This window comes from Anomaloglossus baeobatrachus, chromosome 4, assembly GCF_048569485.1.
Source record: "Anomaloglossus baeobatrachus isolate aAnoBae1 chromosome 4, aAnoBae1.hap1, whole genome shotgun sequence".
In the NCBI taxonomy this organism is placed as follows: Eukaryota; Metazoa; Chordata; class Amphibia; order Anura; family Aromobatidae; genus Anomaloglossus; species Anomaloglossus baeobatrachus.
In genome coordinates, this window is record NC_134356.1 from 502,250,630 (window position 1) to 502,277,913 (window position 27,284).

The 27,284-nt window shown below is 49.6% G+C and overlaps 1 protein-coding gene across 2 annotated transcripts in view; it reads right to left on the reverse strand.

The window, feature by feature from the left end:
* Positions 1–27,284, reverse strand: part of SECISBP2L (SECIS binding protein 2 like) — a 138,871-nt gene that overhangs the window by 46,479 nt on the left and 65,108 nt on the right. For both annotated transcript variants that reach the window (XM_075345809.1, XM_075345808.1), the window contains exons 7-9: positions 25,431–25,543; positions 21,967–22,101; positions 21,516–21,596 (exon numbers count right to left, since the gene is read on the reverse strand). In XM_075345809.1, the coding sequence (XP_075201924.1) occupies positions 21,516–21,596; positions 21,967–22,101; positions 25,431–25,543 (329 nt within the window). The remainder of the gene's footprint in view (positions 1–21,515; positions 21,597–21,966; positions 22,102–25,430; positions 25,544–27,284) is intronic.

The window sequence follows — 27,284 nt, forward strand, 5'->3', positions numbered from 1 at the left end:
CTGTAAAAGTCCGAATCCGCACAGTTCGGGATTCCGGCTGTTTGACCCGGAAGTCGAGAAATTAAAAAAAAAAAAAGATAAAAAGGAAAATTAAAGAAAATAACAATGAAACGAGAGCTTCATACTTACCAAGGTCCCACGCTGCTGTACGCTGCTCCTGCAAGGTCACTGGTCTGCTCATCATTGCTCATACATATGCACTGCTTTCAATGACCACCGACCAGCCTGGCCTCCGATTGGCTGCAGTGAAGCACACCCCCAGCTTGTGTGACAGCATTTGACAGCTCATTGCGGCTCATTCATGCTCTGCACTCACAGCGAGCGGTCATGCTCTATGGCTGCGCACTGTAACTGAGATGTAGCAGAACTGGAATCACCATGGGACCTTGCGTGGATTACGTCGGATCTGCAAGGGAGTGTTGGGGTTAATAAAGTGGTGAAAGAGGCCGCTTTTTTTTGCATTTTATACCAAATCAAGGATTTAGGATGCTGCAATCACTAATCTAGGACTTAGTAGCAGCTGTGGGCTGTGATTAACTCGTCATTTTCAGCAAATCAAGGCAATCGGGAAGAGCTGGGTAAAGCACCGGGCTTGTCGCATCTAATGGACGGGACAATTCTGGGCGGCTGAAGGCGGATATTTTTAGTCTGGGTCTCCCAAGCCTGAGAACACCAGCCCCCAGCCGTTGGGCTTTATCTTGGTTGGATCTCAAATGGGTGGGGGGGGGGGGGGTGTGAACGGCAGCAGGTCAGGTTATTATAATATAATATAATATAATATAATATAATATATATATATATATATATATATATATATATATATATATATATATATATATATATATATATATATTAAAAAAAAAAAAAAAAGCATGCAGTTCCTCTTCTTTTGATACACAGCCAAGATAAACGCAGGGCTCGGGCTGCAGCCTCTAGCCGTGGGTTTTATCTGTGCCAGGTATCATAATACAGGGGGACCCTATGTCTCGCGTGAGTGCAGTGAGAAAATCTATTGCACTCGGACCCATGTAGCACAATACAGCAGCTCACATCTGCGATTGTGGCCAGTGTTACACTTGCATGTTTCTCACACGAGTATTAAGTCGCATCACCCAGCCTGCCACTGTCCGGATACGAGCATGCAGCTGCATAAAAATACATGCAGATGCACACTCCTGGCAGGCCATGCTGGATGATGCAGCTCAATACTTGCGCGAGTCAAACGCAAGTGTAACACTGGCCTGTCTGCGAGTCTGCTATCACTCGCACCCATACAAGTCTATGGGTGCGAGAGAAACATCGGACTGCACTCTGATGTTAAAGTGCAGTGCGATATACGCACAGGCTGACAATGGAGGAGATTAATCCCTCCCTCTCTTCTGCAGCTGTCATCCAATCGCAGGAGTCAGTCACATAACACTCGGACCACGCTCGCAGCAGAGCCTGAGCCGAGGGTCATTAGCATATTGCATCCAATGCTCTTGCATTGGATGCCATATGTCAGGGTGACCCTGACCTACAATATATACGACTATAGTGCCTGTTCACGTAAATTCTCATCACCTCTACATTGGGAATCATGACCTGACTTTTTGTCCCAGCAGCATTGTTGGGGGTGACATATGACAAAGTCCATCTTAGAAATTAAAGTGCACCTGACTGTTAAATAAGACACTGGCTGCATCATTTCATCAAGTATGTTTTACTCTGAAATGCTGTGCAGTTTTACAGAAAACATACCACCAAATGCCGACAGAAGACTGTACTGCTGAGATTACTAGTTCCAGAGGCTAGTCACAGACATGTAGGGAGAGACCAGTGACACAAGAGCCGGGCAAGGAGAACAGCAGGGTTTTAGCGTAAAACATACCTAGCTGAAATGACGAAGTCAGACTACTCTAGCGGGTGAAATTAGTATTTAACATGCCACTAATTTTCTAAATAAATGACTTTTTAAAAGGTGCTATTGACATGATTCTCACCAGATGTCAGTAACAACCCATCCAATCCATACAGGCAAAAAAAAAAAAAATCAAACCATAGATATCCATTAATTATGTTATGTGTAATAATAAGAAATGACAAAGGGAAAAGGTATTGAACACGAAGAAAAAGGTGCAAAAAGCAAAGAAAGTCATGACATCAGCTGAAGTCTATCAATAAATAGAATGCAATCCTGACACTTAGAGAGAAAGATCAGCTGGTTCGACTGATGGGTGTTTAAAAAGGTGTCTCATTACCAAGGTGCCAAAAAAGTGACTGCTCACTGGTTTTATCAATCATGAGAGGTTTCAAGACCTTTGCAATCTTATTATTGCAAACATACTGATGGCATTGGTTACATAAGAATTTCTAAACTACTGAAGGATCCAGTGAGCACTGTTGGGGCCATAATTCAGAACCGGAAAGAACATAATTTCACAATAAACAGTCCACGTCAAGGTGCTACCCGCAGGATTTCAGTCAAAGGAGTGAAAAGAATCTGAAGAGTTTTCCAAGAGCCATGAACCACCTGTGGAGAGCTACAGAAAGACCTGGAATCAGCAAGAACAGTTGTTTTAAAGAAAACCATAAGTAATTCACTCAACCTCCATGGTCTGTATGTGCGCTTACCGCGAAAAAAAGAGAATTTTGTTTACTTACCGTAAATTCTTTTTCTTATAGTTCCGACATGGGAGACCCAAGACCATGGGTGTATAGCTTCTGCCTCCGGAGGACACACAAAGTACTACACTAAAAAGTGTAGCTCCTCCCTCCGAGCATATACACCCCCTGGATAACCAAATCTAGCCAGTTTAGTGCAAAAGCTGAAGGAGGACATCCACCCACAAGTAGAGATAGAGCAAAACCCGGAACAACCGGAACCTCTGTCTACAACAACAGCCGGTGAAAACACACGGAACAAGAAAACTGCCAACAGGCAACAGGGAGGGTGCTGGGTCTCCCATGTCGGAACTATAAGAAAAAGAATTTACGGTAAGTAAACAAAATTCTCTTTTTCTTCATCGTTCCTTATGGGAGACCCAGACCATGGGACGTCTCAAAGCAGTCCATGGGTGGGAATAATCAGAAAAACTAAGAAGTAGGCGGAGCCTAACTTCACAAATGGGCGACAGCCGCCTGAAGGATGCGTCTGCCCAAGCTCCCATCTGCCGAAGCATGAGCATGCACTTGGTAGTGCTTTGAAAAGGTATGCAGACTAGACCAAGTGGCAGCCTGACAGACCTGCTGAGCCGTAGCCTGGTGCCTGAAAGCCCAAGAGGCACCGACAGCTCTGGTCGAGTGCGCCTTGATCCCCGGCGGGGGAGGCACCTGAGTACACTGGTAGGCATCGGATATGGCCGACCTAATCCAACGAGCTAGGGTCAGTTTAGAAGCCGAGAGACCCTTGCGCTGACCTGTGGTTAGCACAAAAAGAGAGGTGCACCGCCTAAGAACAGCAGTGCGTGACACATAGATCCGGAGCGCCCGCACCAGATCTAAAGTATGCAACGCTTTCTCAAAGCGATGCACAGGAGCCGGACAAAAGGAAGGCAATGAAATGTCCTGGTTAAGGTGGAAAGGAGACACCACCTTAGGGAGAAAGTCCGGAGTCGGACGGAGAACCACCTTGTCTTGGTGAAAAACCAAAAAAGGTGACTCCGAAGAGAGCGCAGCCAAATCAGAGACTCTCCTGAGAGAAGTTATGGCCACCAGAAAGACGACTTTCTGTGAAAGTCGAAACAAAGAAACCTCCCTAAGAGGCTCAAAGGGGGTTTCTGTAAGGCAGTGAGGACCAGATTAAGGTCCCAGGGATCCAAAGGCCGCCGGTAAGGTGGAATGATGTGAGATGCGCCCTGCATGAAGGTGCACACCTGGGCCAGTCGGGCAATACGCCGCTGGAACAACACTGACAGAGCCGAGACCTGTCCCTTAAGGGAATTGAGGGATAGTCCTAGCTGCAGACCGGACTGTAGAAAGGACAGGATGGTCGGCAAGGAAAAAGGCCAAGGGGCATGCCCGGAAGAACGACACCAGGACAGGAAAATTCTCCAAGTCCTGTGGTAAATCCTGGCCGAGGAAGACTTCCGAGCCTGAGTCATAGTGGAGATGACTTCGGGAGGAATGCCGGAAGCCGTCAAGATCCAGGACTCAAGAGCCACGCCGTCAATCTGAGAGCTGCAGAATTCTGTCGGAAAAACGGACCTTGTGAGAGAAGGTCTTGGCGGTCCGGGAGATGCCACGGCACCTCTACGGACAGACGGAGCAGGTCTGGGTACTAAGCTCGCCTGGGCCAGTCTGGAGCAATGAGTATGACCCGACAGCCCTCCATTCTGATCTTGCGCAGGACTCTGGGCAAGAGAGCTAGAGGGGGAAACACGTAAGACAGACGGAACTGGGACCAATCCTGAACCAGCGCATCCGCTGCAAAGGCCTGAGGATCGTGGGAGCGAGCCACGTAAACCGGGACCTTGTTGTTGTGCCGGGATGCCATTAGATCCACTTCCGGAGTGCCCCACTTGCGGCAGATCGACCGGAACACTGCCGGATGCAGAGCCCACTTGCCGCTGTCCACGGTTTGACGGCTGAGATAATCTGCCTCCCAGTTCTCTACGCCTGGGATGTGGACTGCGGATATGGTGGACTTGGAGTCCTCCGTCCACTGAAGGATGCGTTGAACCTCCAACATTGCCAGGCGGCTGCGAGTCCCGCCCTGGTGATTGATGTAGGCAACTGCTGTCGCGTTGTGTGACTGGACTCGAATGTGCTTGCCCGCCAACAGGTGGTGAAAGGCTACGAGAGCTAGGAGCACAGCTCTGATTTCCAGCACATTGATCGAGAGGGCTGATTCGGACGGAGTCCAAGTGCCCTGTGCTCGGTGGTGGAGAAATACTGCTCCCCAGCCGGATAGACTGGCATCCGTGGTGAGAATCACCCAGGACGGGATCAGGAAGGAGCGTCCCTGAGACAGAGAGAGGGGCCGAAGCCACCACTGAAGAGAGCTCCTGGTCTGTGGCGACAGAGCCACCAACCTGTGCAAGGAAGAAGTCCGCTTGTCCCAACAGCGGAGAATGTCCAGCTGCAGAGGACGCAGATGGAACTGGGCAAAGGGAACCGCTTCCATTGACGCCACCATCTGACCCAGCACCTGCATGAGGTGCCTGATGGAATGACGGCGGGGCCTCAACAGAGAGCGCACCGCCAGATGGAGGGACTGCTGTTTGACTAAGGGCAGCTTCACAAGTGCCGGCAGAGTCTCGAATTGCATCCCTAGGTACGTAAGTTTTTGGGTCGGAGTTAGAGTGGACTTGGGCAGATTGACAAGCCACCCGAATTGAACAAGCGTGGTGAGAGTGAGCGAGACACTCCGCTGACAGTCTGCACTGGATGAAGCCTTGACTAGAAGGTCGTCCTAAAGCCCACAAAGATCCCCTTGTCCCTCCGGGGCGTCCCATTGTCTCTGGCATTGGGGGGCCGTCTGAGCCAGTGTGCAGGTTTATTGAATATTACCTGCATCCTCTGGTTCAGACTTTGCCGTCCTATGTCAGGGACACTACGGACGTCCTGCGACAGATCGATGGGATCTTTGTGGACCCAGACGTTATATTGGCCACGGTGGACGTTGAGTCACTGTACTCCTCGATAAAACACGAACATGGACTTCAGGCGGTGAGATACTTCCTCGGGATGAGCAGTCTGGATGCACCAATGATTGAATTAATTTTGGAATTACTTTCTTTTATTTTAACTCACAATTATTTTTTGTTTAAGGATCGTTTCTTTTTACAGGAGCGCGGCACTGCGATGGGCGCGGCGTGTGCGCCCTCGTACGCAAACCTCTTTCTGGGGTATTGGGAGAGGGAGGTTTTCGGCGAGGGCGTGCCCGACGCGTCCCAGGCGCAGTGCTGGCTCCGTTTTATTGATGATGTTTTGATTTCTTGGAAGGGTACTTTTTCTGATTTTTCTACATTTATTCATGATTTAAATTCCAATGAGTTCAATATTAAGCTTACTTTTAAGTGTGAGAAGAGTTCTATTGATTTTTTAGATATTCGTATTTTGGTGCATCCCGACTGCTCTATCCAAACAACAATCTTTCGGAAAGAAACTTCTGTGAATAGTCTGTTGCATGCTTCTTCGGCGCACACTCCTTCCACAATCTCGGCAATTCCAACTGGCCAATATTTGAGGGCCAGGAGAGTATGTTCTACTGAGACCCTCTTTGAACAACAAGCGAGGGACCTTCGGGTTCCGGATGAGGGGTTATGGTGGAAGGAGTGTGCGTCGTGGATATGGACGTGCCCAGAATACATTGAGGACTGATTTGTTGATTCCCAGAAAAAGAGAGGAGGAGGGATCTTATCCGCCTGTTTGTTTCATTTCCACTTTTAATGATCAGTGGCAGGAGATGTGCTCAATATTGAAACGTCATTGGGGTGTTCTGAAAACTGATCCATCTATTGGGGCATTAATACCGTCGAGGCCCCTAATGACATCTCGACGTGCGTCGAATTTGCGTGACAAATTGGTTCAAAGTCATTACGTGGCCACAATACCGCGTATTTTTGGTGTTGGTGAGCCCGCCAAAGGATTTTTCCCATGTGGGTCCTGCATTGCGTGCCGCAACATGATCAGGGCAACGTCATTTGTGTCGGCAGATGGGAAATCCGAATTTCGGATACAACAACATATTACCTGCCGCACAGACAACGTTATATACTATGCCACATGTGGGTGTGGTAAGATATATATTGGGCTCACTACTCGTGAGCTGAGGCTTCGTACGCGGGAACATGTGAGGGGAATCCTGGCAGCGGCAAATATTGACCTGGATGATCCCCAATTGAAAACCTTACCGAGACAACATAAATTAAAGCATGGGTGTGACCCTAAAAACTTTAAAGTAAGGGGTATAGATGTCGTTCATCTAGGAACTAGAGGTGGGGACTATGGCAAAATCCTCTCCCAACGGGAGTGTTCTTGGATTGTGCGCCTAGGTACCATGGCTCCTATTGGCCTTAATGAAAAAATGAGTTTTTCTTCATTTTTGTGAGACGTATATATCCGTGTTCTCTGGGGAGGGAGTCTTTTTAATTCTCCCTCTGGTTGTTTTAAATTGATCTTAATTCTCTCTTTTTTTCTCTGTTTCTTTATTTTAAGATGTGAACTGTGTGATGGACCTCCGTTTATATTCTCCCTTGGATATTGCATGTGGGCATTGATGAACATCTACCCTTGAAGCTTATTATCTGGGACTTTAATACCATTTTGATAAAGTTCTCTGGATCATTTCATCATTAGTGCTTTTCTGTAATGTAGTATGTTTTATAGGGTGTGCATGTGTTGCATGTACACATGCATATTGATATATGCAAGTATGTATGTTATGCGCAGGGACATGATCATATGTACATGTGTGGATAACTATATTATTCCTTGAATGTAATTGGAGTATATAACTGAGCACATTATGTAACGGATATAATGGGATTTATTCTTTCAATCTGTGAATCTGATTGTTCCTTGTATATGATCATGATATCTATGTCCACATTGCGCATTGATGCAGATGTGGGGGGCTTTCTTTTTGTGGCCCCTCATACATTAAATATACTTGCATACTTTCCCCCCTTTTTTCAATTATGAATCTGCGGGTACACGACACTGTGGATCTATATATCCTGATATATGCGCATATGTACATATGCTTCTTTGACTGTTTAAATCATTGTCTCTGCTATTATATGCATTGTCTATACCCTAGTGAGATTAATTATGCACGTGTTTTTAATAATACCAGCGATGAATTGACGTTTTGAACATCTTTTCTATACTTGCCCATAAGCTTGCCCACATCCAAGATGGCCGCACGTGCTCACGCATGCCCAGTGCTGCTCGCGGTCTCGCGCGCACTGAGGAGCTCCGTTCCGGCGAGAAGTGTAATCCCCCTTGTGGATGTCACTTCCGCCGGGGAGACCCGGAAGTGACGCGCGAGCCGCGGACATCGCCACTGCGCATGCGGCGCTAAAAACGGCGGTAATTACGAACATTATTAGGGTGGATATATAAGGTGAGGCTCATCATACATGATCACACGGCCCCCCGAGGAAGCATTGCGAAACGCGTCTGGGCTTCCCTCCTTTCCCACAGGACCTCTATCTGCAGCGGCGGCACTTGTATTTCACATATGGGTAAGCTTGGTCCCTCTGTGTAGGGCTGGATCTACTTTCTCTTCCACTTGGAAATTTTCTCTGGGTCTTCTATGTGGAGATCCTTATGCATGGCTTGGGCCAAAGACCACATGCAGGGGGACATGAGATATACCCTTCTATTATATGCTGCTGAAGCCCTAAACAGGGAATAATCCGACTCTGTATTTCCATTCACCTATCTGTATTTTAATAATGTCATATGAAAAATGAAAGTGCTTCATGTTGTATATATATTTTTCTAAATAAATATTTTGCATTATTATAGTTGCACTCCTTATTCAATTATTATGTATGGCCAATTAAAACTCAGTACTCTCTTTTCCTTGACTAGAAGGTCGTCCAGGTAAGGAATCACTGCCAACCCCTGGAGGTGCAGAACCGCAACCACTGCTGCCATGACCTTGGTAAATACTCGAGGGGCCGTGGCTAACCCGAAGGAGAGAGCCACGAATTGGAAATGTTCCTCTCCGATTGCAAAACGTAGCCAACGCTGGTGTGAAACTGCAATTGGCACATGCAGATAGGCATCTCTGATGTCGATGGATGCCAGGAAATCTCCTTGGGTCATTGAGGCAATGACTGATCTCAGAGACTCCATGCGAAAATGCCGCACCTGAACATGCTTGTTGAGAAGCTTGAGATCCAGGATGGGCCGGAAGGAACCGTCCTTTTTGGGGACAAGGAAAAGGTTTGAGTAAAAACCTCTGAACCGTTCCCTGGCGGGAACCGGTACAATTACTCCGTTGGCCTGTAAGGATGCCACGGCCTGAGAGAAGGTGGCGGCCTTGGAGCAGGGGGGAGTTGACAGAAAAAATCTGTTTGGAGGGCTGGAAGAGAACTCTATCCTGTAGCTGTGGGAGATGATATCCCGCACCCACTGATCGGAGACGTGTTGAAACCACACGTCGCCAAAGTGGGAGAGCCTGCCACCGACCAAGGACGTTGCTGGCTCGGCCAGATAGTCAAGAGGAGGCTGCCTTGGTGGCAGCAGCTCCTACGGACCTTTGTGGACGCGGCTTCTTGCGCCAGGTGGGCTTCTGGTCCTTGGCTGTGATAGTGGACTAGGCCGAGGGCTTAGAGGCCGCCCAGTTAGAGGAATGATAGGAACGAAACCTCGACTGGTTCCTGCCCTGGACAGGTTTCCTGGGTTTAGTCTGTGGCAAAGAAGTACTCTTCCCGCCAGTAGCCTCCTTAATAATTTCATCCAGTTGTTCACCGAACAGCCTGGACCCAGCAAATGGGAGCCCATCAAGGTACTTCTTTGAAGAAGCATCTGCCTTCCACTCTCGAAGCCACAAGATCCTGCGGATAGCGAGGGAATTAGCGGAGGCCACCGCAGTGCGGTGAGAAGCCTCCAGCATGGCAGACATGGCGTAGGCTGAAAAGGCTGAAGCCTGGGAAGTTAAGGCAACCAATTCAGGCATAGAGTCCCTAGTGAGGGAATGCATCTCCTCTAGGGAAGCAGAGATGGCTTTGAGAGCCCACACTGCTGCAAAAGATGGGGAGAACGAGGCCCCTGCCGCCTCATAGACAGATTTGGCCAAAAGGTCAACCTGGCGGTCAGTGGGATCCTTAAGTGAGGTGCCATCAGCCACAGATACAACTGTCCGGGCTGAGAGTCTAGACACCGGAGGGTCTACCTTTGGTGAGAGAGCCCACTCCTTGACCACCTCTGGTGGAAAAGATAAACGGTCATCAGAACCACGCTTTGGGAAGCGTTTGTCAGGACAGGCTCTGGGCTTGGACACAGTGGCTTGAAAACTGGAGTGGTTAAAAAACACACTCCTTGTTCTCTTAGGCAAGGTAAACTGGTGCTTTTCTGCCAGAGAGGGTTGCTCCTCTGATACTGGCGGATTGAGGTCCAGTACAGAATTAATGGACGCAATCAAATCACTAACATCCGCATCACCCTCGGTCAGATCAATGGGGCACATGGAGGTAGCGTCCGAGCCCCCAGTAAAGGCATCCTCCTTGTCCTGCGAGTCGGCTCGTGAATCGGAGCCGCGGGACGAGGAAGGAGAGGGGACCCTGCGTCTCCTTTTAGGAGGACGGGGTCTGGGAGCAGATGAAGAATCCTCTCTGAGCTCTGCAGAGCGAGCCGAAGCAGCAGAGGCGCCCTGAGAAGGGGGCTGATGCATGCTCAGCAGAGTCCGGGACAGCTGTCCCATGGAGTCGGCAAAGGACTGGGAGATAGCCTTAGAAAACGATTCTACCCAAGCCGGGGGTTCAGCCACTGGGGCCGGAGCAGCCGGAGGGACCACTGGGGAGACTCCAGGCTGAGGCACCACCATGTTAGAGCAGGCATCACAATGTGGATATGTGCTCGGTTCAGGCAGTACGAGCTTACATGCAGTGCATATTGAGTACAGCCTTGCAGCCTTGCTCCTAGTGTGAGACATGCTGCTGAGGTGGAGGCTCTGCAGTAAAGAACACACTCCTTCAGAATGACCCCCAGAGAGTGTATAAGAAAGTCCACAACCAGAGGTTGTGGCTTACCAGACCGTGTTGTGTGCCCTCCGGATTCCACAGCTCGGACCCCCAGACAGGTTGCAGAGATGCAGCAGCCAGCGCCGATCAGTGTGAGAACGCTAATAAAATGGCGCCGTAGTGAGGAGGGGGGCGGGGCCTAGTCCAAGAGCGGGAACCGGAGGGCCAAGGAGATATACAGGGGAGGGAAACATCTCCTCAGAGAGGAGTATCCTCCCCTGTGCTGAGCGGCCGGTGGGCGGCGCCGCACTGTCCCTCTGCATGACTGACATGCAGAGGCAGTGAAAACGAAAGTAGGCCGCAGCCGAAGCCGGGGCCTAAATTTTACAAAATTTTTTCGTTTCTGAACCCTCCCCAACCACACCTATTGCCAATCCATATCATACGCATAAATAGCCTGGGTCTCAGCTTCCCATACACGGTAGGTTTTTTAACTGCATGAGAGGACACACACAAGCTAGGGACCCCAAGGTAGAGAAATACTTTGGCGTAGTGTTGGGGCTCTATTGCATTGATCAATTCAGTAGCTAAATTTCTCTTGATTCATATGTTCATGGCAGTAATGCAGATTCCATTTTTCACATATTCACTCTTGCATATAGCTATTGGATTTTTCAAGTCAGTATTCACACAGCAGTTTCTGCTATTTCATGTATTCCCCTTACATAGTCACTGGTGTGCATACCTTATCTACCTATAGTAAATTTTACAATGCGGCCGGCGAGCAGGCACCCTCGGCGCGGTTCTCAGGTGAAAACCAGAGAACCGGCCGGAAATGTCACCAAAGTAACCTGACACACTCTCCCCAACAATAAAGATGCAAAGGACCCCCTGCAATAACGTCTCAAATACTTAGCTTGTGAGACGCAGGGCCAGGTCCCGGAGGGATGAGTGGTCCGTCCGGCAGGGTCCTGAAAGGGCTGCGGATGGAGACCGGTCTCCTGCAAAGCAGTGAGAACCGTGCTGGCTCCCACTTCAAGCCAGAGCCCGAGGGATGGTGAAGGAGCGCGGCATGTAAGGCTCCAGCCTTGAAATCAACCTTAACAACACCGCCGACACAGTGGGGTGAGAAGGGACATGCCGGGGGTCCAGGCTTGAACCCGCTTTTCTTCAAACTCTTTAAAATCAAAAATCAGATGAGAATGCATGTGTGGATGTGTGCCTCCTGAACACAAAGCATTGAACTGGCTAGATTTGGTTATCCAGGGGGTGTATATGCTCGGAGGGAGGAGCTACACTTTTTAGTGTAGTACTTTGTGTGTCCTCCGGAGGCAGAAGCTATACACCCATGGTCTGGGTCTCCCATAAGGAACGATGAAGAAACTCCAGTTCTGAAGAAAAAGCATGATCAACAATATTTGGACAAGCCAGTGAAATACTGCGAGAATATAGTCTGGTCAGATGAGACCAAAATTGAACTATTTAGATGCCATAATACACAACATGTTTGAAGGCCAACAAGCACTGCATATCCCCCCAAAAACACCATATCAACAGTGAAGTTTGGTGGTGGGAACATCATGGTGTGATGGTGTGGGGCCATTTTTCTTCATACGCCATTGGCAAATGTCTTAACCCCTTCAGCCCCCAGCCTGTTTTCACCTTAAAGACCCGGCCATTTTTTGCAATTTTGACCAGTGTCACTTTGACAGGTTATAACTCTGGAACACTTCAATGGATCCTGGCGATTCTGAGATTGTTTTTTCGTGACATATTGTACTTCATGTCAGTGGTAAATTTAGGCCGATATGTTTTGCGTTTATTTGTGAAAAGTTCGGAAATTTGGCGAAAATTTTGAAAATTTTGCAATTTTCAAAATTTGAAATTTTATTCCCATAAATATGAGAGATATGTCACACAAAATAGTTACTAAATAACATTTCCCACATGTCTACTTTACACCAGCGCAATTTTTGAAAAAAAAAAAAATTTCCGTTAGGAAGTTAGAAGGGTTCAAAGTTCATCACCAATTTTTTATTTTTCCAACAAAATTTACAAAAAAAATTTTTTAGGTACCACATCACATTTGGAGTGATTTGAGAAACCTAGGCGACAGAAAATACCCAAAAGTGACCCAATTCTAAAATCTGCACCCCTCACTCTGCTCAAAACCACATCAAAGAAGTTTATTAACCCTTTAGGAGCTTCACAGCAACCAAAGCAATGTAGACGAAAAAATGAAAATTTTACTTTTTTAAACACAAAAATGTTACTTTAGCCATAAAAATTAGTATTTTCACAAGGGTATCAGGAAAAATGCATCATAAAATGTATCGTGCATTTTCTCCTGAGTACGCAGATACCCCATATGTGGTGGTAATCAAATGTTTGGGCACACAGCAGGACTCGGAAGGCAAGGAGCGCCATTTGAATTTTTGAGTGCAAAATTAGCTGCACTCATTAGCGGACACCATGTCGGGTTTGAAGACTCCCTGAGGTGCCTAAACAATGGAGCTCGCCCACAAATGACCCCATTTTGGAAACTAGAGCCCTCAAATATTTTTTCTAGATGTTTGATGTGCACTTTGAACCCCTGGGGGCTTCACAGAAGTTTATAACGTTGAGCCGTGAAAAGAAAAAAATTTTTTTTTACCACAAAACTGTTGCTTCAACCAGGTAGCTTTTTTTTATCACAAGGGTATCAGGAAAAAATGCACCATAAAATGTATTGTGCATTTTCTCCTGAGTACGCAGATACCCCATATGTGGTGGAAATCAAATGTTTGGGCGCACGGCAGGACTCGGAAGGCAAGGAGCGCCATTTCACAGCAAAATTGGTTGGAATTATTAGCGGACGCCATGTTGCGTTTGGAGACCCCCCTGAAGTGCCTAAACAATGGAGCTCCCCCACAATTTACCCCATTTTGGAAACTAGACCCCTCATGGAATTTATCTAGCTGTTTAGTGAGCACTTTGAACCCCTGGAGGCTTCACAAACGTTTGTAATGTTCAGCCGTGAAAATATTTTATTCTTTTTTTTACCACAAAATTGTTTTTTCAAACAGGTAGCTTTTTTTTCCACAAGGGTATCAGGAAAAAATGCACCATAAAATGTATTGTGCAATTTCTCCTGAGTACGACGATACCTCATATGTGGTGGAAATCAATTGTTTGGGCGTACGGCGGGGCTCAGAAGAGAAGGAGCGCCATTTCACAGTAAAATTGATTGGAATTATTAGCAGACGCCATGTTTCATTTGGAGACCCCCTGAGGTGCCTAAACAATGGAGCTCCCCATGTGATCCCATTTTGGAAACTAGACCCCCCCCATACAAAAAAAAAATTAGTTTGGCGAAATAAAAAATACAGACATCAGTAAAAAAAAAAAAAAAATAAAAAAAAATGAGCGCCTGCCACTAAGACCAGTGCCAAACGTGAGAGCAATGCACGAGTCTCGCATCGCATCATCCACTGCAGTCTGGAAGCGAGCAACTGCGCTGGATAATGCGATGCGAGAGGGCGGGGCGGCAGATGAGAAAGGGCGCAGCGGATGGAAGATGGGAAAGGGCGCAGCGGGTGGAGGAGCGGCAGAGGATGGGAAAGGGCGCAGCGGATGGATGATGGGAAATGGCGCAGCGGATGGATGGGAAATGGCGCAGCGGATGGAGGAGCGGCAGAGGATGGGGGGGGGGGGAGGTGAGATGGGGATACCTACCTTACAGGATGGATCTAGGCAGCAGGATCACAGCAGACAGAAGAGGCAGCAGATGAAGGAGGCAACAGATCGAGGAGGGTGAGAGGGGGCAGTAGATGGAAAATGGGAGAGAGCAGGCAGCAGATCGGGGAGGGGGGCAGAGTCTGATGGGAGAGAGAGATGGCACATGGAGGAGGGGGGGCCCCGGGGGGGAGGGTGGCTTGCAGCACATGTAGGGGGAGGGTGGCTTGCAGCACATGTGGGGGGAGGGTGGCTTGCAGCACATGTAGGGGGAGGGTGGCTTGCAGCACATGTGGGGGGAGGGTGGCTTGCAGCACATGTGGGGGGAGGGTGGCTTGCAGCACATGTGGGGGGAGGGTGGCTTGCAGCACATGTGGGGGGAGGGTGGCTTGCAGCACATGTGCTGCAAGCCAGCCACCCTCCCCCCACATGTGCTGCAAGCCAGCCACCCTCCCCCCACATGTGCTGCAAGCCAGCCACCCTCCCCCCACATGTGCTGCAAGCCAGCCACCCTCCCCCCACATGTGCTGCAAGCCAGCCACCCTCCCCCCACATGTGCTGCAAGCCAGCCACCCTCCCCCCACATGTGCTGCAAGCCAGCCACCCTCCCCCCACATGTGCTGCAAGCCAGCCACCCTCCCCCCACATGTGCTGCAAGCCAGCCACCCTCCCCCCACGTGGGGGGAGGGTGGCTTGCAGCACATGGAGGGATAGGAGGTGTGGCGATGGAGAAGGGGCAGCCGATGAAGGAGGCGGCGGCGGCCGCCGATCGGGAACAGTGGGGGCCGATTCGGGGGCAGCAGCGGCTGAAAAAGGTGGGTGCGACGGCGGCGGGGACAGTGGCGAGCATGGCGGCGGGGACAGCGGTGGATCGGGAGCGGCGGCGGGGACAGCGGTGGAGCGGGAGCGTGGCGCCGGGGACAGCGGTGGATCGGGAGCGTGGCGCCGGGGACAGCGGTGGATCGGGAGCGTGGCGCCGGGGACAGCGGTGGATCGGGAGCGTGGCGCCGGGGACAGCGGTGGATCGGGAGCGTGGCGCCGGGGACAGCGGTGGATCGGGAGCATGGCGCCGGGGACAGCGGTGGATCGGGAGCATGGCGCCGGGGACAGCGGTGGATCGGGAGCATGGCGCCGGGGACAGCGGTGGATCGGGAGCATGGCGCCGGGGACAGCGGTGGATCGGGAGCATGGCGCCGGGGACAGCGGTGGATCGGGAGCATGGCGCCGGGGACAGCGGTGGATCGGGAGCATGGCGCCGGGGACAGCGGTGGATCGGGAGCATGGCGCCGGGGACAGCGGTGGATCGGGAGCATGGCGCCGGGGACAGCGGTGGATCGGGAGCATGGCGCCGGGGACAGCGGTAGATCGGGAGCATGGCGCCGGGGACAGCGGTGGATCGGGAGCGTGGCGCCGGGGACAGCGGTGGAGCGGGAGCGGCGGCAGGGACAGCGGTGGAGCGGGAGCATGGCGCCGGGGACAGCGGTGGATAGGGAGCATGGCGCCGGGGACAGCGGTGGATAGGGAGCGTGGCGCCGGGGACAGCGGTGGATCGGGAGCGTGGCGCCGGGGACAGCGGTGGATCGGGAGCGTGGCGCCGGGAACAGCGGTGGATCGGGAGCGGCGGCGGGGACAGCGGTGCATCGGGAGCAGCGGCGGGGACAGCGGTGCATCGGGAGCAGCGGCGGGGACAGCGGTGCATCGGGAGCGTGGCGGCGGGGACAGCGGTGGATCGGGAGCGTGGCGCCGGGGACAGCGGTGGATCGGGAGCAGCGGCGGGGCGATTGGAGACAGCGGCGGGGACAGCGGTGGATCGGGAGCAGCGGCGGGGCGATCGGGGATAGGGGCGGGCGGCGGGGGACAGCAACTTACCGCTCTCCTCGGCTTCCAGGGACGGTCACAGGCCGCAGATCCACATTGATTGGAGAGATCGGTCACAAGACCGGTCTCTCCAATCAGAGCTGGGGGCGGGTGAAGCATCGATCACCCAGCTCCAGCCAATGGCCAGTGCTACAGCAGCACTGATCAGGGCTGGATTTCAATGTTCCAGCCATTTTCAATTGCTGGAACATTACAGTGGCTGTAATTGGCTGAGCGGCGTTCGTCAGCCAATCACAGCCTCTGTAGGTTCGGGGAGGAGGCACCACCCCTCCTGAGGTCAGGCAGAGGTCCCCTCCTTCCCGAATCTACCGTTTAATTAAACAAATTTCACTCCCCGGGGCTCCGGGACCGCGATTTCGCCATGACGTACGGAGTACGTCATGGGTCGTTTAGCACCATGTCACCATGACGTACCCAGTACGTCAAAGGTCGTTAAGGGGTTAAACTTGAAGGAAGGATAAAAGGACAAATGTACTGAGACATGCTTGATAAAAATTTGCTGCATCTACCAGGATGAAGAAGGTGAAACGAGGGACATTTCAGAAAGACAATCCCAAACACACAGACAAGGAAACTCTTGACTGGTTTCAGAGAAAGAAAATAAAGCTGCTACAATGACCCAGCCAATCACCTGACCTGAATCCCATAGAAAACGTATGGAAGGAATTAAAGCTCTGGGTCCATAGAGGGGGCCCAAGGGAATTTCACAATTTTAAGTATTTGTGTGGAAAAATGGGCCGAGATCACACCTGAGCAATGCTTGTGACAAATTTCTCCATACAGGTGGCATCTTGAAGCTGTCATCACCAACAAAGGCTTTGATACAAAATGTTAAAAAGATTTCAGTAAGCATGTTCAATACTTTTTCCCCCAAGTTATTGCACATCACTACATTTATGCACATCTATTTGATTTTTTTTGCCTGTGTGGATTGGATGGGTTGTTCCCTATATCTGGTGAGACATTCACATCAATAGCAACTTTAGAAAAACGGATTTGTGTGTACTCACTGTAAAATCGTTTTCTCTTAGCCATCATTGGGGGACACAGGACCATGGGTGTTATGCTGCCTATCCATAGGAGGACACTAAGTAGATGCAAAAAGCATTAGCTACTCCTCTGCAGTATACACCCCCTGGCCAGGCCAGGCCAGGCCACCTCAGTTTTAGTACACAAGCAGTAGGAGAAAAAAAATAGAAACTTATCTCAACGGAGGAACGTGAGAAAAAAAAAAAAAGTCAGAACCAAATAAGGTACTGAGAGAACCAAGGCCCAACAGGGTGGGTGCTGTGTCGCCCAATGATGGCTAGGAGAAAACGATTTTACAGTGAGTACACAAAAATCCGTTTTTCTCTGACGCCTCATTGGGGGACACAGGACCATGGGACGTCCTAAAGCAGTCCATGGGTGGGAAACATAAAAGACAACACAACCCAAGGACTAGGAACCAGTCCCAGACAGCCTGGAGCGCCTACTGAGAGAGGTGCTCTACTGCAGTTTGCAGAATTTTCCTACCCAGATTTGCCTCAGCTGAAACCTGGGTATGGACTCTGTAATGCTTTGAAAAAGTATGTAGGCTAGACCAGGTCGCAGCCTTACACACTTGTTCCACTGAAGCCTGATGCCGAATGGCCCACGAAGCACCAACTGCTCGCGTGGAATGAGCCCGCAGCCCACTAGGAATGGGCTAGAGTTGCAAGCGGTAGACTTCCTGGATCGCAGGGCGAATCCAGCAAGCCAGAGTTGCCTTTGAAGCTGCCTGTCCCTTTTTAGGCCCCTCAGGAATGACGAACAAAGAGTCCGTTTTCCTAAAGGGGGCTGTCCTGGATATGTAATATCTGAGAGCTCTGACGAGGTCTAACGAATGCAGAGACCTTTCCACCCTATGAACTGGGTGTGGACAAAAGGAAGGCAGAACAATGTCCTCGTTCAAATGAAACGGGGTAGGAACCTCTGGAAGAAAATCCGGAAGGGGGCGCAAAACCACCTTGTCCTGGTGAAAGATCAGAAAAGGCTCGCGGCAAGAGAGTGCTGCCAGCTCCGAAACCCGTCTGATGGACGTAATTGCCACCAGGAATGTTACCTTCCAGGACAGAAGAGCAAGGGAGGATTCCTTGAGAGGTTCAAAGGGAGACCTCTGGAGACCGTCCAGAACGAGATTGAGATCCCATGGGTCCAGCGGCCATTTGTACAGGGGAACTAGATGGGAAACGCCCTGGAGGAAGGTCTTGACTTGCGTTTTTTGAGCCAGGCGGCATTGGTAGAAGATTGAGAGCGCTGAGACCTGTCCTTTAAGGGAACTGAGAGCCAACCCCGCTTGCAAGCCAGACTGCAGAAAGTCGAGAATCTTGGGGATGGCCAGAGGCATAGGCTGGACGTTAGTTTCCCTGCACCATGAAAAGAAGATTTTCCACGTACGGTGGTAAATGCGGGATGAAGCAGGATTTCGGGCGCTGATCATGGTGGAGATAACAGCGGGGGAGAATCCCGCTCTTGTTAATACCCAGGTCTCAATGCCATGCCGTCAGCTTCAGGGCTCTGGAGTTCTGATGGGAAATGGGCCCTTGGGTCAGCAAGTCTGGGATGTCTGGAAGGCGCCACGGTACGTCTGGGAACACTTGAACTAATTCGGCGTACCAGGCGCGCCTGGGCCAGTCCGGTGCTATCAGTATCACCGGGACTCCCTCTGCCTTGATCTTCCTGATTACCCGCGGCAGCAGGGGTAGAGGTGGATATATGTAAGGCAGGCGGAAGTGGTGCCAGGAGCAGACTAGAGCATCCGCGCCGTTGGACTGCGGGTCGCGTGACCTGGCTATGAACACGGGTACCTTTGCGTTCAACCTTGAAGCCATTAGATCCACGTCTGGTGTGCCCCAGCGAGTGCAGATGTGTAGAAACACTTCTGGGTGGAGAGACCATTCTCCGGCGGCCAGGCCTTGGCGACTTAGAAAGTCTGCTGCCCAGTTCTCTACCCCCGGTATGTGTACCGCTGATATCAATGACCCCGTCGATTCGGCCCAGCTGAGGATCTTGTGGGCCTCGAGATAAGCAGCTTTGCTGCGGGTGCCCCTCTGCCGATAGATATAGCCTACAGCTGTCGCATTGGCCGATTGGACTAGAATCTGACGACCCGCTAGCAGAGGGCAGAACGCCCTGAGCGCAAGGAAGATCTCGCGGATTTCCAGGATGTTTATGGGTAGGGGAGACTCCTGGGGCGTCCAACGTCCTTGAGCAGTGTGGTGCCGGTACACTGCACCCCAGCCTAGGAGGCTGGCGTCCGTGGTCAGGATCAGCCAGTTCACTGGGAGAAAAGATCTCCCCTTCGATAGGGATGAGGACCGAAGCCACCAGCGGAGTGCATACCTGACTGAAGGAGTCAGGTGAAGATGTTTGTCCAGGGAGAAGGGGCACTTGTCCCAGGCAGCTAGAAGGGCTAGCTGCAGTGGGCGGAGGTGCAGTTGAGCAAAAGGTACTGCTTCCATAGCTGCCACCGTCCTGCCGAGCACCTTCATGCTGAATCGAATGGAGCGAGACGGAGGACGTAGAAGGCAGCGTACCGCTTGTCGAAGAGCGATCGCCTTGTCCTGAGGGAGATAGATCAAGCCCCGACGGGCGTCCAGGGACATGCCCAGGAAGGTGATGGATCGTGCTGGGACCGTGGATGATTTGTCTAGATTCAGTAACCACCCCAAGCGGGATATGGTGTCCACGGTGATCTGTACGCTGGTTGAGCAGTCGCGGAAGGAGGGGGCCTTGATGAGGAGGTCGTCCAAGTAAGGGAGAATGATTACTCCCCTGGCGTGAAGGATGCTCATGGCGGCCGCCATGACTTTGGTGAAGACCCTTGGTGCGGTGGCAAGGCCGAAGGGTAGGGCTACGAATTGAAAATGGGAGTCCTGAACTGCGAAGCGGAGGAACTTTTGGTGATCTGGAGCGATGGGTATGTGCAGGTACGCGTCCTTGATATCTATGGAAGCGAGGAATTCCCCTCCGACCATGTATGCAATAATGGACCTTAGGGCAGGGTTCCCAAACTCCAGTCCTCGAGGGCCGCCAACAGTGCATGTTTTCAGGATTTCCTTAGCACTCTTAGTACCCTTAGAGTTCTGCATGTTCCTAATAGGAGTATGCCAGGAGGGGGAGCAATGATATGCAGAGCTACAAGTGAAGCAGTGGGAAGCAAGGACTGTATTTGCTTCGGTGTACCTCACCAGAATCAGCCGATGGCCCTGCGTCCTCAGGAAGGAGTCTCTGTGGAGATCTTGGCGCGTTTTCCTGGGGGAGTGGGGCTTATCGCGGCCCGCGGGGGCGGGGCTTAGCGCTAAAAGAGCGCCAAGAAGAAGTCAGTGTGCACCCCTGCTGTCGGCAGTAAAAAACGGCAGGAAGGGAGCCTCTGAGACAGTTTTTCTCCCCCTCCAGTCCGCACACAGCTACCAGTGGATTATCTCTGCAGGAGTTCCTGCAATCAGCAAAGGACTCCCCCTCCTTCAGCCAGCACACAGCTAGAGAGAATAAACACTGAGTTTATGAGCCCTGGGAGCCTTCCCCCCCCCCCCCCCGCCACCGTTAGATTATCTCTGCAGGATTCCCTGCAGGGACTTTCCCCTCCTCCAGCCAGCACGCAGCTATGGTGGGAATAAAGACTGTAAATTCAGCAGTCCTGGGAGCCTTCCCTGCACCGTCTTTCTCCCTTTGTCTGGGAAAACAGTCAGGAGGAATCTCACCTTAACACTGCCTCAGTCCAGGCAGTGGAAATTGAGTCAGCCTGCTGTGTCCGGCCACACAGGTGCAATGTATCAACTCAGAGCCTGCAAAGAGGGGCTGAGGAATTGTGCCTCTGCCCTGGGCTCTGCAAAATCTGTGTCTGTGGGATCAGTCATCCAGTAAAAGGCAGCCCAGGATCCAGCGTCGCAGGAGGGGGAACGTGGAGGCAACACTCCGCGTTCCCGCCCGTTGATGGTATTGGGAGATCGGTCCCTAAGGGAAACCGTCGCCCTCGAAAAATAACAAAACCTTGAAAAGGATGTGCCTCCTACAGACACTAAGCTAAAACTGAGGTTGCCAGGCCCGGCCAGGGGGTGTATACTGCAGAGGAGGAGCTAATGCTTTTTGCATCTACTTAGTGTCCTCCTATGGATAGGCAGCATAACACCCATGGTCCTGTGTCCCCCAATGAGGCATCAGAGAAATATATTTACTGAAATTTCTGAAAATTGGTGACGTGTTTAATATTTATTTCACCCACTGTATGTTGCTCGTGTAATCAGCAGCAATGTTCCATTTAAATACTGAACCTCCACCTACCACTTTAGCCGCCATCTTTGGTTGTGTGTCATTTCTTGTTGCCGCAGAGCTGCTGTTTAATTCTGGAAACTCATCTTCATCCTTCAAATAATACAAATAAAATTAAAATTAACAAGAAGTGCTAACGAAAAAAGACAAAACCTCAATACATTTTTTGATGGAATTATAACGTGATATTTTAATCTATTTTTCCTATAAATAGAATCTGCAGGAAATCAGAGGAAGAATGGGCAAGATGTCTGAACCTCCGTTACATTTGCAGAAGCAGCAGGCACAAGAGAAAAACCTTATTAACAGCCATGCTGCATCTAAATGGTGACACAGGTATGTTTACAGGGGTCTTCGGTCTTTGAATGTCAGCAGATCTGTAGGTTCAAAACTGTTGACAAGTTATAATTATCTATTAGACCATATGGAGAATAGAAGCACCAAAGACCTCAAAATACCTTACCTCAAAGTACAGCTGCTCATGGCTTTGATCAGATCTGCTTAATTGTGACGTGCTCCCGCTTTTACCATCTTGCTTCCTCTGGATATTCTGTCTTCTTTCAGATGACGTGCTCTGCCCTCTCACTCGATACCCAAGCTATGGTCACAACACAAAACAGACAATTTACAGTGAATTAGAAAACCACAAATTAAAAGGTGTTCTCATCAGACGGGGGACAATAGAATAGTAATCAGTTGCCGCTGTCAGAGGTTATCAGAGGTCGCCAGCTTCCTACGCAAGGAGCATGTGCTCTGCTATCTATAAAGATGAAAGCCATGCTCTGAAGCTGGCCAGATTGCTGGATCCAGCGCTTTAGTGTCCCTATGCGCCTCCGATGCTGCAGAGACAAGCTGCCTCTGCTAACAGAATCTGAGAGCGCATGGTTCATGTGTCAGTCTGACCTGGGAAGGGAGCGGTGCGCTCCTGAACACGGAACATATACAGATGGAACATGTCTCATTGTAACAAACCAGCAGTAAATAAAGATGGCAACAGCATCCCGACCAGAAAATGTTCTTTTATCATATACTAGCTGTAGTACCCGGCGTTGCAGGGGATAGTAATTAGGCTATGTGCCCACGGGGAATGTGTCCTGCGGATATATCTGCAGGACATTCCGCAGCAGCTCCCAGAAATCTGCAGCACAACTTTGTCAGTTTTAAGCTGCGGATGTATTGCGTAATGTCCTGCATTGAGAATACAGTACCATGGCGTCAGCACTGCATCCTCAATGCAGAACAAGTGCTGGAGTGATCGGGGAGTTCATACTTGCCTCCATCACGCAGCACTTCACTTTCCGGCCATGTCTGTCTGCACATTGCCGGAGAAGGTGGGCGGGCCTGAACCAGCTCCGGCTGTCACATGACCGGAGCTCGCGCAGGCCCCGCCCACCTCCTGCTTCCTGCTTCCTGCTCCTGGCTCCACCGCGCTCCTCTGCACCGGAGGAAGTGACTCTGGTATCTTCAATCAAGGCAGGTAAGTATGGGACCCTGCGGAATAATCCGCAGGAATAATTCACATGCTGATTTTTCCGCAGGGAAATCCACATTATTTCCGTTGTGGAAAAAAACACAGCAAATTTTCAACAGCGTGGGCACATAGCCTTAAGTCTTTCGCTCTCTCTCTCTCCCCCTGCAAAATCGTATTAACTGGCATATAAGCTGTCTTTTACTAAAAATGTCCTTTGTTGCCTTTAGCAACCAGAGCTCCTATTAATGACCTGTAGCAAAGCTGTGATTGGTTGCTATAGGCCACCTGATAAATATCCAGGCTGTCAAAACAGCCAATATATTACTTCATACATTCAAACAGTAAGTTAAGTGGGTTTTTTTTTGCTAATAACTGTAAAGCGTGGGCTTAAAGCTTCCCCTCAAAATATAGTCTATGACGTTCCCCGAGTCAATGAGGTGGCTGTGCAAAGTTTTGTAATTTTATATATGACGATAGGGAATCCTTTAGAGCACATACACACACTCAGCTTATATATTAGATAGAATGCACAAAACAGCATGCTAAAGACCAGGGGTAATCAATTCATTTCCAGAGGAGCCACATGAGAGCCCATGACTAGTGTGGAGGGCTGAACCCTCTATTAGCCTCCTTTATACTTTATGAGCCCCATATAGCCTGATGTATACTTTATGAGCCCTCACACAGCCGCTTATAAACTTTATGAGCTCCACATAGCCTCCTATATACATTAGCGACTAATGATGAGCGAGTTTCGAAATACTTGGATCCGCGATACTCGTAACGAGTACTGTCTACTACCCGCGTATTCGTTCCAAATAGCATGTGCAATGCAAGTCAATGGGGAACACTCGCAATGTAACAAGTAACCCCAATGCCGCAATATTCATGCGCACCCAAAGCAATAAAAAGGAATTCTTTGCAGACTTGCAAATGGAATGGAGCAAGATCTCTCAAGATGTCTTGAATACCGTGGCTTCTTCAAGGCCCTGTCGGTGTGATGCAGTAATTAAAGCAAGAACTTATGTTACAAAATACTAAGTTATGGCATTGTAATCAATGAATTACTATGTATGTTGTGATCAATAAATAGTATATACAAAACTTTTAGCAGTCAGTTTTCTTTAATTAAATGACCATAACTATATTCAAAAGCATTTTGGTTAAAATGAAGCTCTCACATGACGACAACTTCATGCACTGTCAATTCATGACCAGGAAAATGACATCACAACAATAAGACAAGAAATCATACTTTAAGAAAAAAGCAAAACTTTTATTCAGTACTGTACATTATGAGCCCCACAGCCTCCTATATACATGAGCCCTTATATAGCCTCATATACATTGTAAGCCACAAATAGCCTTCTATATACAGCATTTCTATATACAGCAAGAGCTCCATATAGCCTTCTATATACAGGATGAGCTCCATATAGCCTCCTATATACAGCATGAGCTCCATATAGCATTCTATATACAGGATGAGCTCCATATAGCCTTCTATATACAGGATGAGCTCCATATAGCCTTCTATATACAATAGTCAGTCTACTTACTATATACTTTGAGCCTCACATAGCCTCCTATATACATTACATGACACACAGCATCCTATATACATTATGAGGGCCATATAGCCTCCTGTAAACTTTATAAGCCCCAACAGCCTCCTATATACAGCATTAGCTCCTATATACAGTGTTCACATAGGCTCCTATATAATTTATAAGCGCCACACAGCCTCCTATACATTACGAGCCCATACACACATGGGGAAAAAAAAAAGCCAATACGTTGCCGTTCCTTTGGTGCTCTGCTACACTGACCCTCAGCACAGCAGACACGCAGATGTAACCTCACGTCTGCTGTCTCACATGCTGATTGGTGGAAGAAGCAGCTCCTCATACACTAATGTATTCATGGTAACCTGAGGATGCGGATAGCGGTGACATCAGGGTGGTGGGCAGCAGCTGTTGTCAGCCATTCAGCTGTTTCAATCCGCGGACCAGACTAGAACAGCTGGATGCAGCCAGAGGACCGCACTGGTAAAGACTCATCTGTTTGTAAGGGTCAAAATGCTGTCCCCCTGTATTTCAGATGAAATACTAAAAGGGAAAATTTTGGACTTCGGATGCTGTCACCATCTACATAAACTATTTGGATTTCTTAGAGGCCCGGGAATGGTCTTTTTCTATGAATTAGCATTTCTGACATTGTATACTTATGGCTGTTCTAGTACAATATAGCATCTTAGCATACTAGCTTAAAGGAGCTAGATTAAATTCTGCTTTACCGTCAGAGTTCCAGCACTAACACTACTATTGTACTAATGTAAGCATTAAAAAAAACCCTGAATAATACCATATCTTTATGCATCTATGAGGATATAACATACGGGTAGCATGAAGGTTAAAAAACAAAATAAGTACATGTGTAATAAAATGAGATGTTACCTGAGAATTATGTGATTCAGCCTGTCTCCCACCTCTGGAGAACGCCGGACTTTTTTCATTCCAGGGTCTTTTCTGAGTCGCCTGAGAGGCTACATTGGCCCAGCTTCCTGCAGCTTTTAACAGACACAAAAGTCAAATATCTTTTTCATAGTGATCAAAGTTGCTATACAATAGACTAATGCGGGCATCACACAAGACGATCTATCGTGCGATGCATCGTCGGGGGTCACGGTTTTTGTGACGCACATCCGGCATCGCTTGCCACGTCGTCCTGTGTGACACCCGACACAAAACGTTTGCAAATCGTGTGCAAATAGTTTATCTGTCACTAGTCGCTCATTTTTTAAAAAAATCGTTTATTTTTCTTTGCGCTGGTTGTTCATCGTACCCGGGGTAGCACACATCGCTCCGTGTGACACCCTGGGAACGATGAACACCGCGTACCTGCGTCCCGCGGCACTCGCCGGCTATGCGGAAGGAAGAAGGTGGCCAGGATGTTTACGTCCCGCTCATCTCCGCCCCTCCGCTTCTATTGGCCGGCCGCTGTGCGACGTCGTTGTGACGCCAAACGCCCCTCCCCCTTCGGGAAGAGGATGTTTGTCGCCCACAGCGAGGTCGCTCAGCAGGTAAGTACGTGTGACGGCGGTTTAACAACTTTGTGCGACACGAGCAGCGATTCGCCCGTGACGCACAAACGACGGGGGTGGGTACGATCGCTCGTGCGATCGCACTATAGATCGTACCGTGTGACGCCCGCATAAGTCATTCATCAGAAGAGCCACAACTGATTATTCTTTATTTACGCAACATTTGTTTGTTTAACTTACAGAGATAAAAAGGTTAATTTGTTGGCCATTGTTACAAAAAGGAAGAAAAGGCAGTGCCATACTGGCACTAGGATGCTGTATCCAGGTATAACTTTGCTGAAATATCTGTAATCAAAGTTACAGAAATGCACTGCACTTTGATGGATATGTGCATGGAGTGCGGGCCTTTGTGAGTCGGGTCTGCTGTGTATATTCTTCCTCCAGCTTCCTCTAAGGCGTGCCCCCTTTTCTTTATTTAAATATTGCACCGTGCCACCATTGCTGCTGTTGGCGACACACACACATTGCACAGTGATGTCTTCATTAAAATGGTGCCAGAGTCCGTGCATGTGCGCACTGCGATCTCTGGTGCCATTTTATTGAAGACACTATGGAGAAGACTGAGCAGCAGGGGCACGTGCACTGCTGCTAAGCAAAAAACAAAACTGAGCATGGGCTGATGCCGCTCAGTTTTCTCCACAGTGTCTTCAATAAAAAAGCGCTAAACATTAGTATGTGCATGCTTGGACTATGGCATTTAAATGAGGACCTGAGTACTTTGGCAAGGCACATGCGCCACCAACAGCAGCAAAGCACGATTAAGGGTACTTTCACACTTGCGTTCAGTGGAGTCCGTCACTATGGAGAATAGCGCAGTCTGTTAACGCACTGCGCTATTCTCCATAGACTTGTATGGACGACACACTGTAACGCAAGTGTCAGGGTTGCATCCGCTGGACGGCGCAGCGTCGTTATTTTGACGCTGCGTCGGGCGGAAGTAACACAGCATGTAGCGTTTTTTTGAGCAGCGCAATCCGTAGGATTTCACTGCGCATGTTTTGTTTTTTTATTTTTTTTAAATCTCAAACTTTATTTTGCCTCTCGGTGGCCGAACGTTCAGCTGAGCGCCCGCCCGCCGGCATGCCCGGCCGCCGGCATGTGAGAGGGCTCAGCTGAGCGCCCGGCTACCGGCTATTGAGATCGATCAGCTGATCGTTCACAATAGTCTGCTGCCGGTAAAACTGTAAAGAGGGAAAAAAAAAAAAAA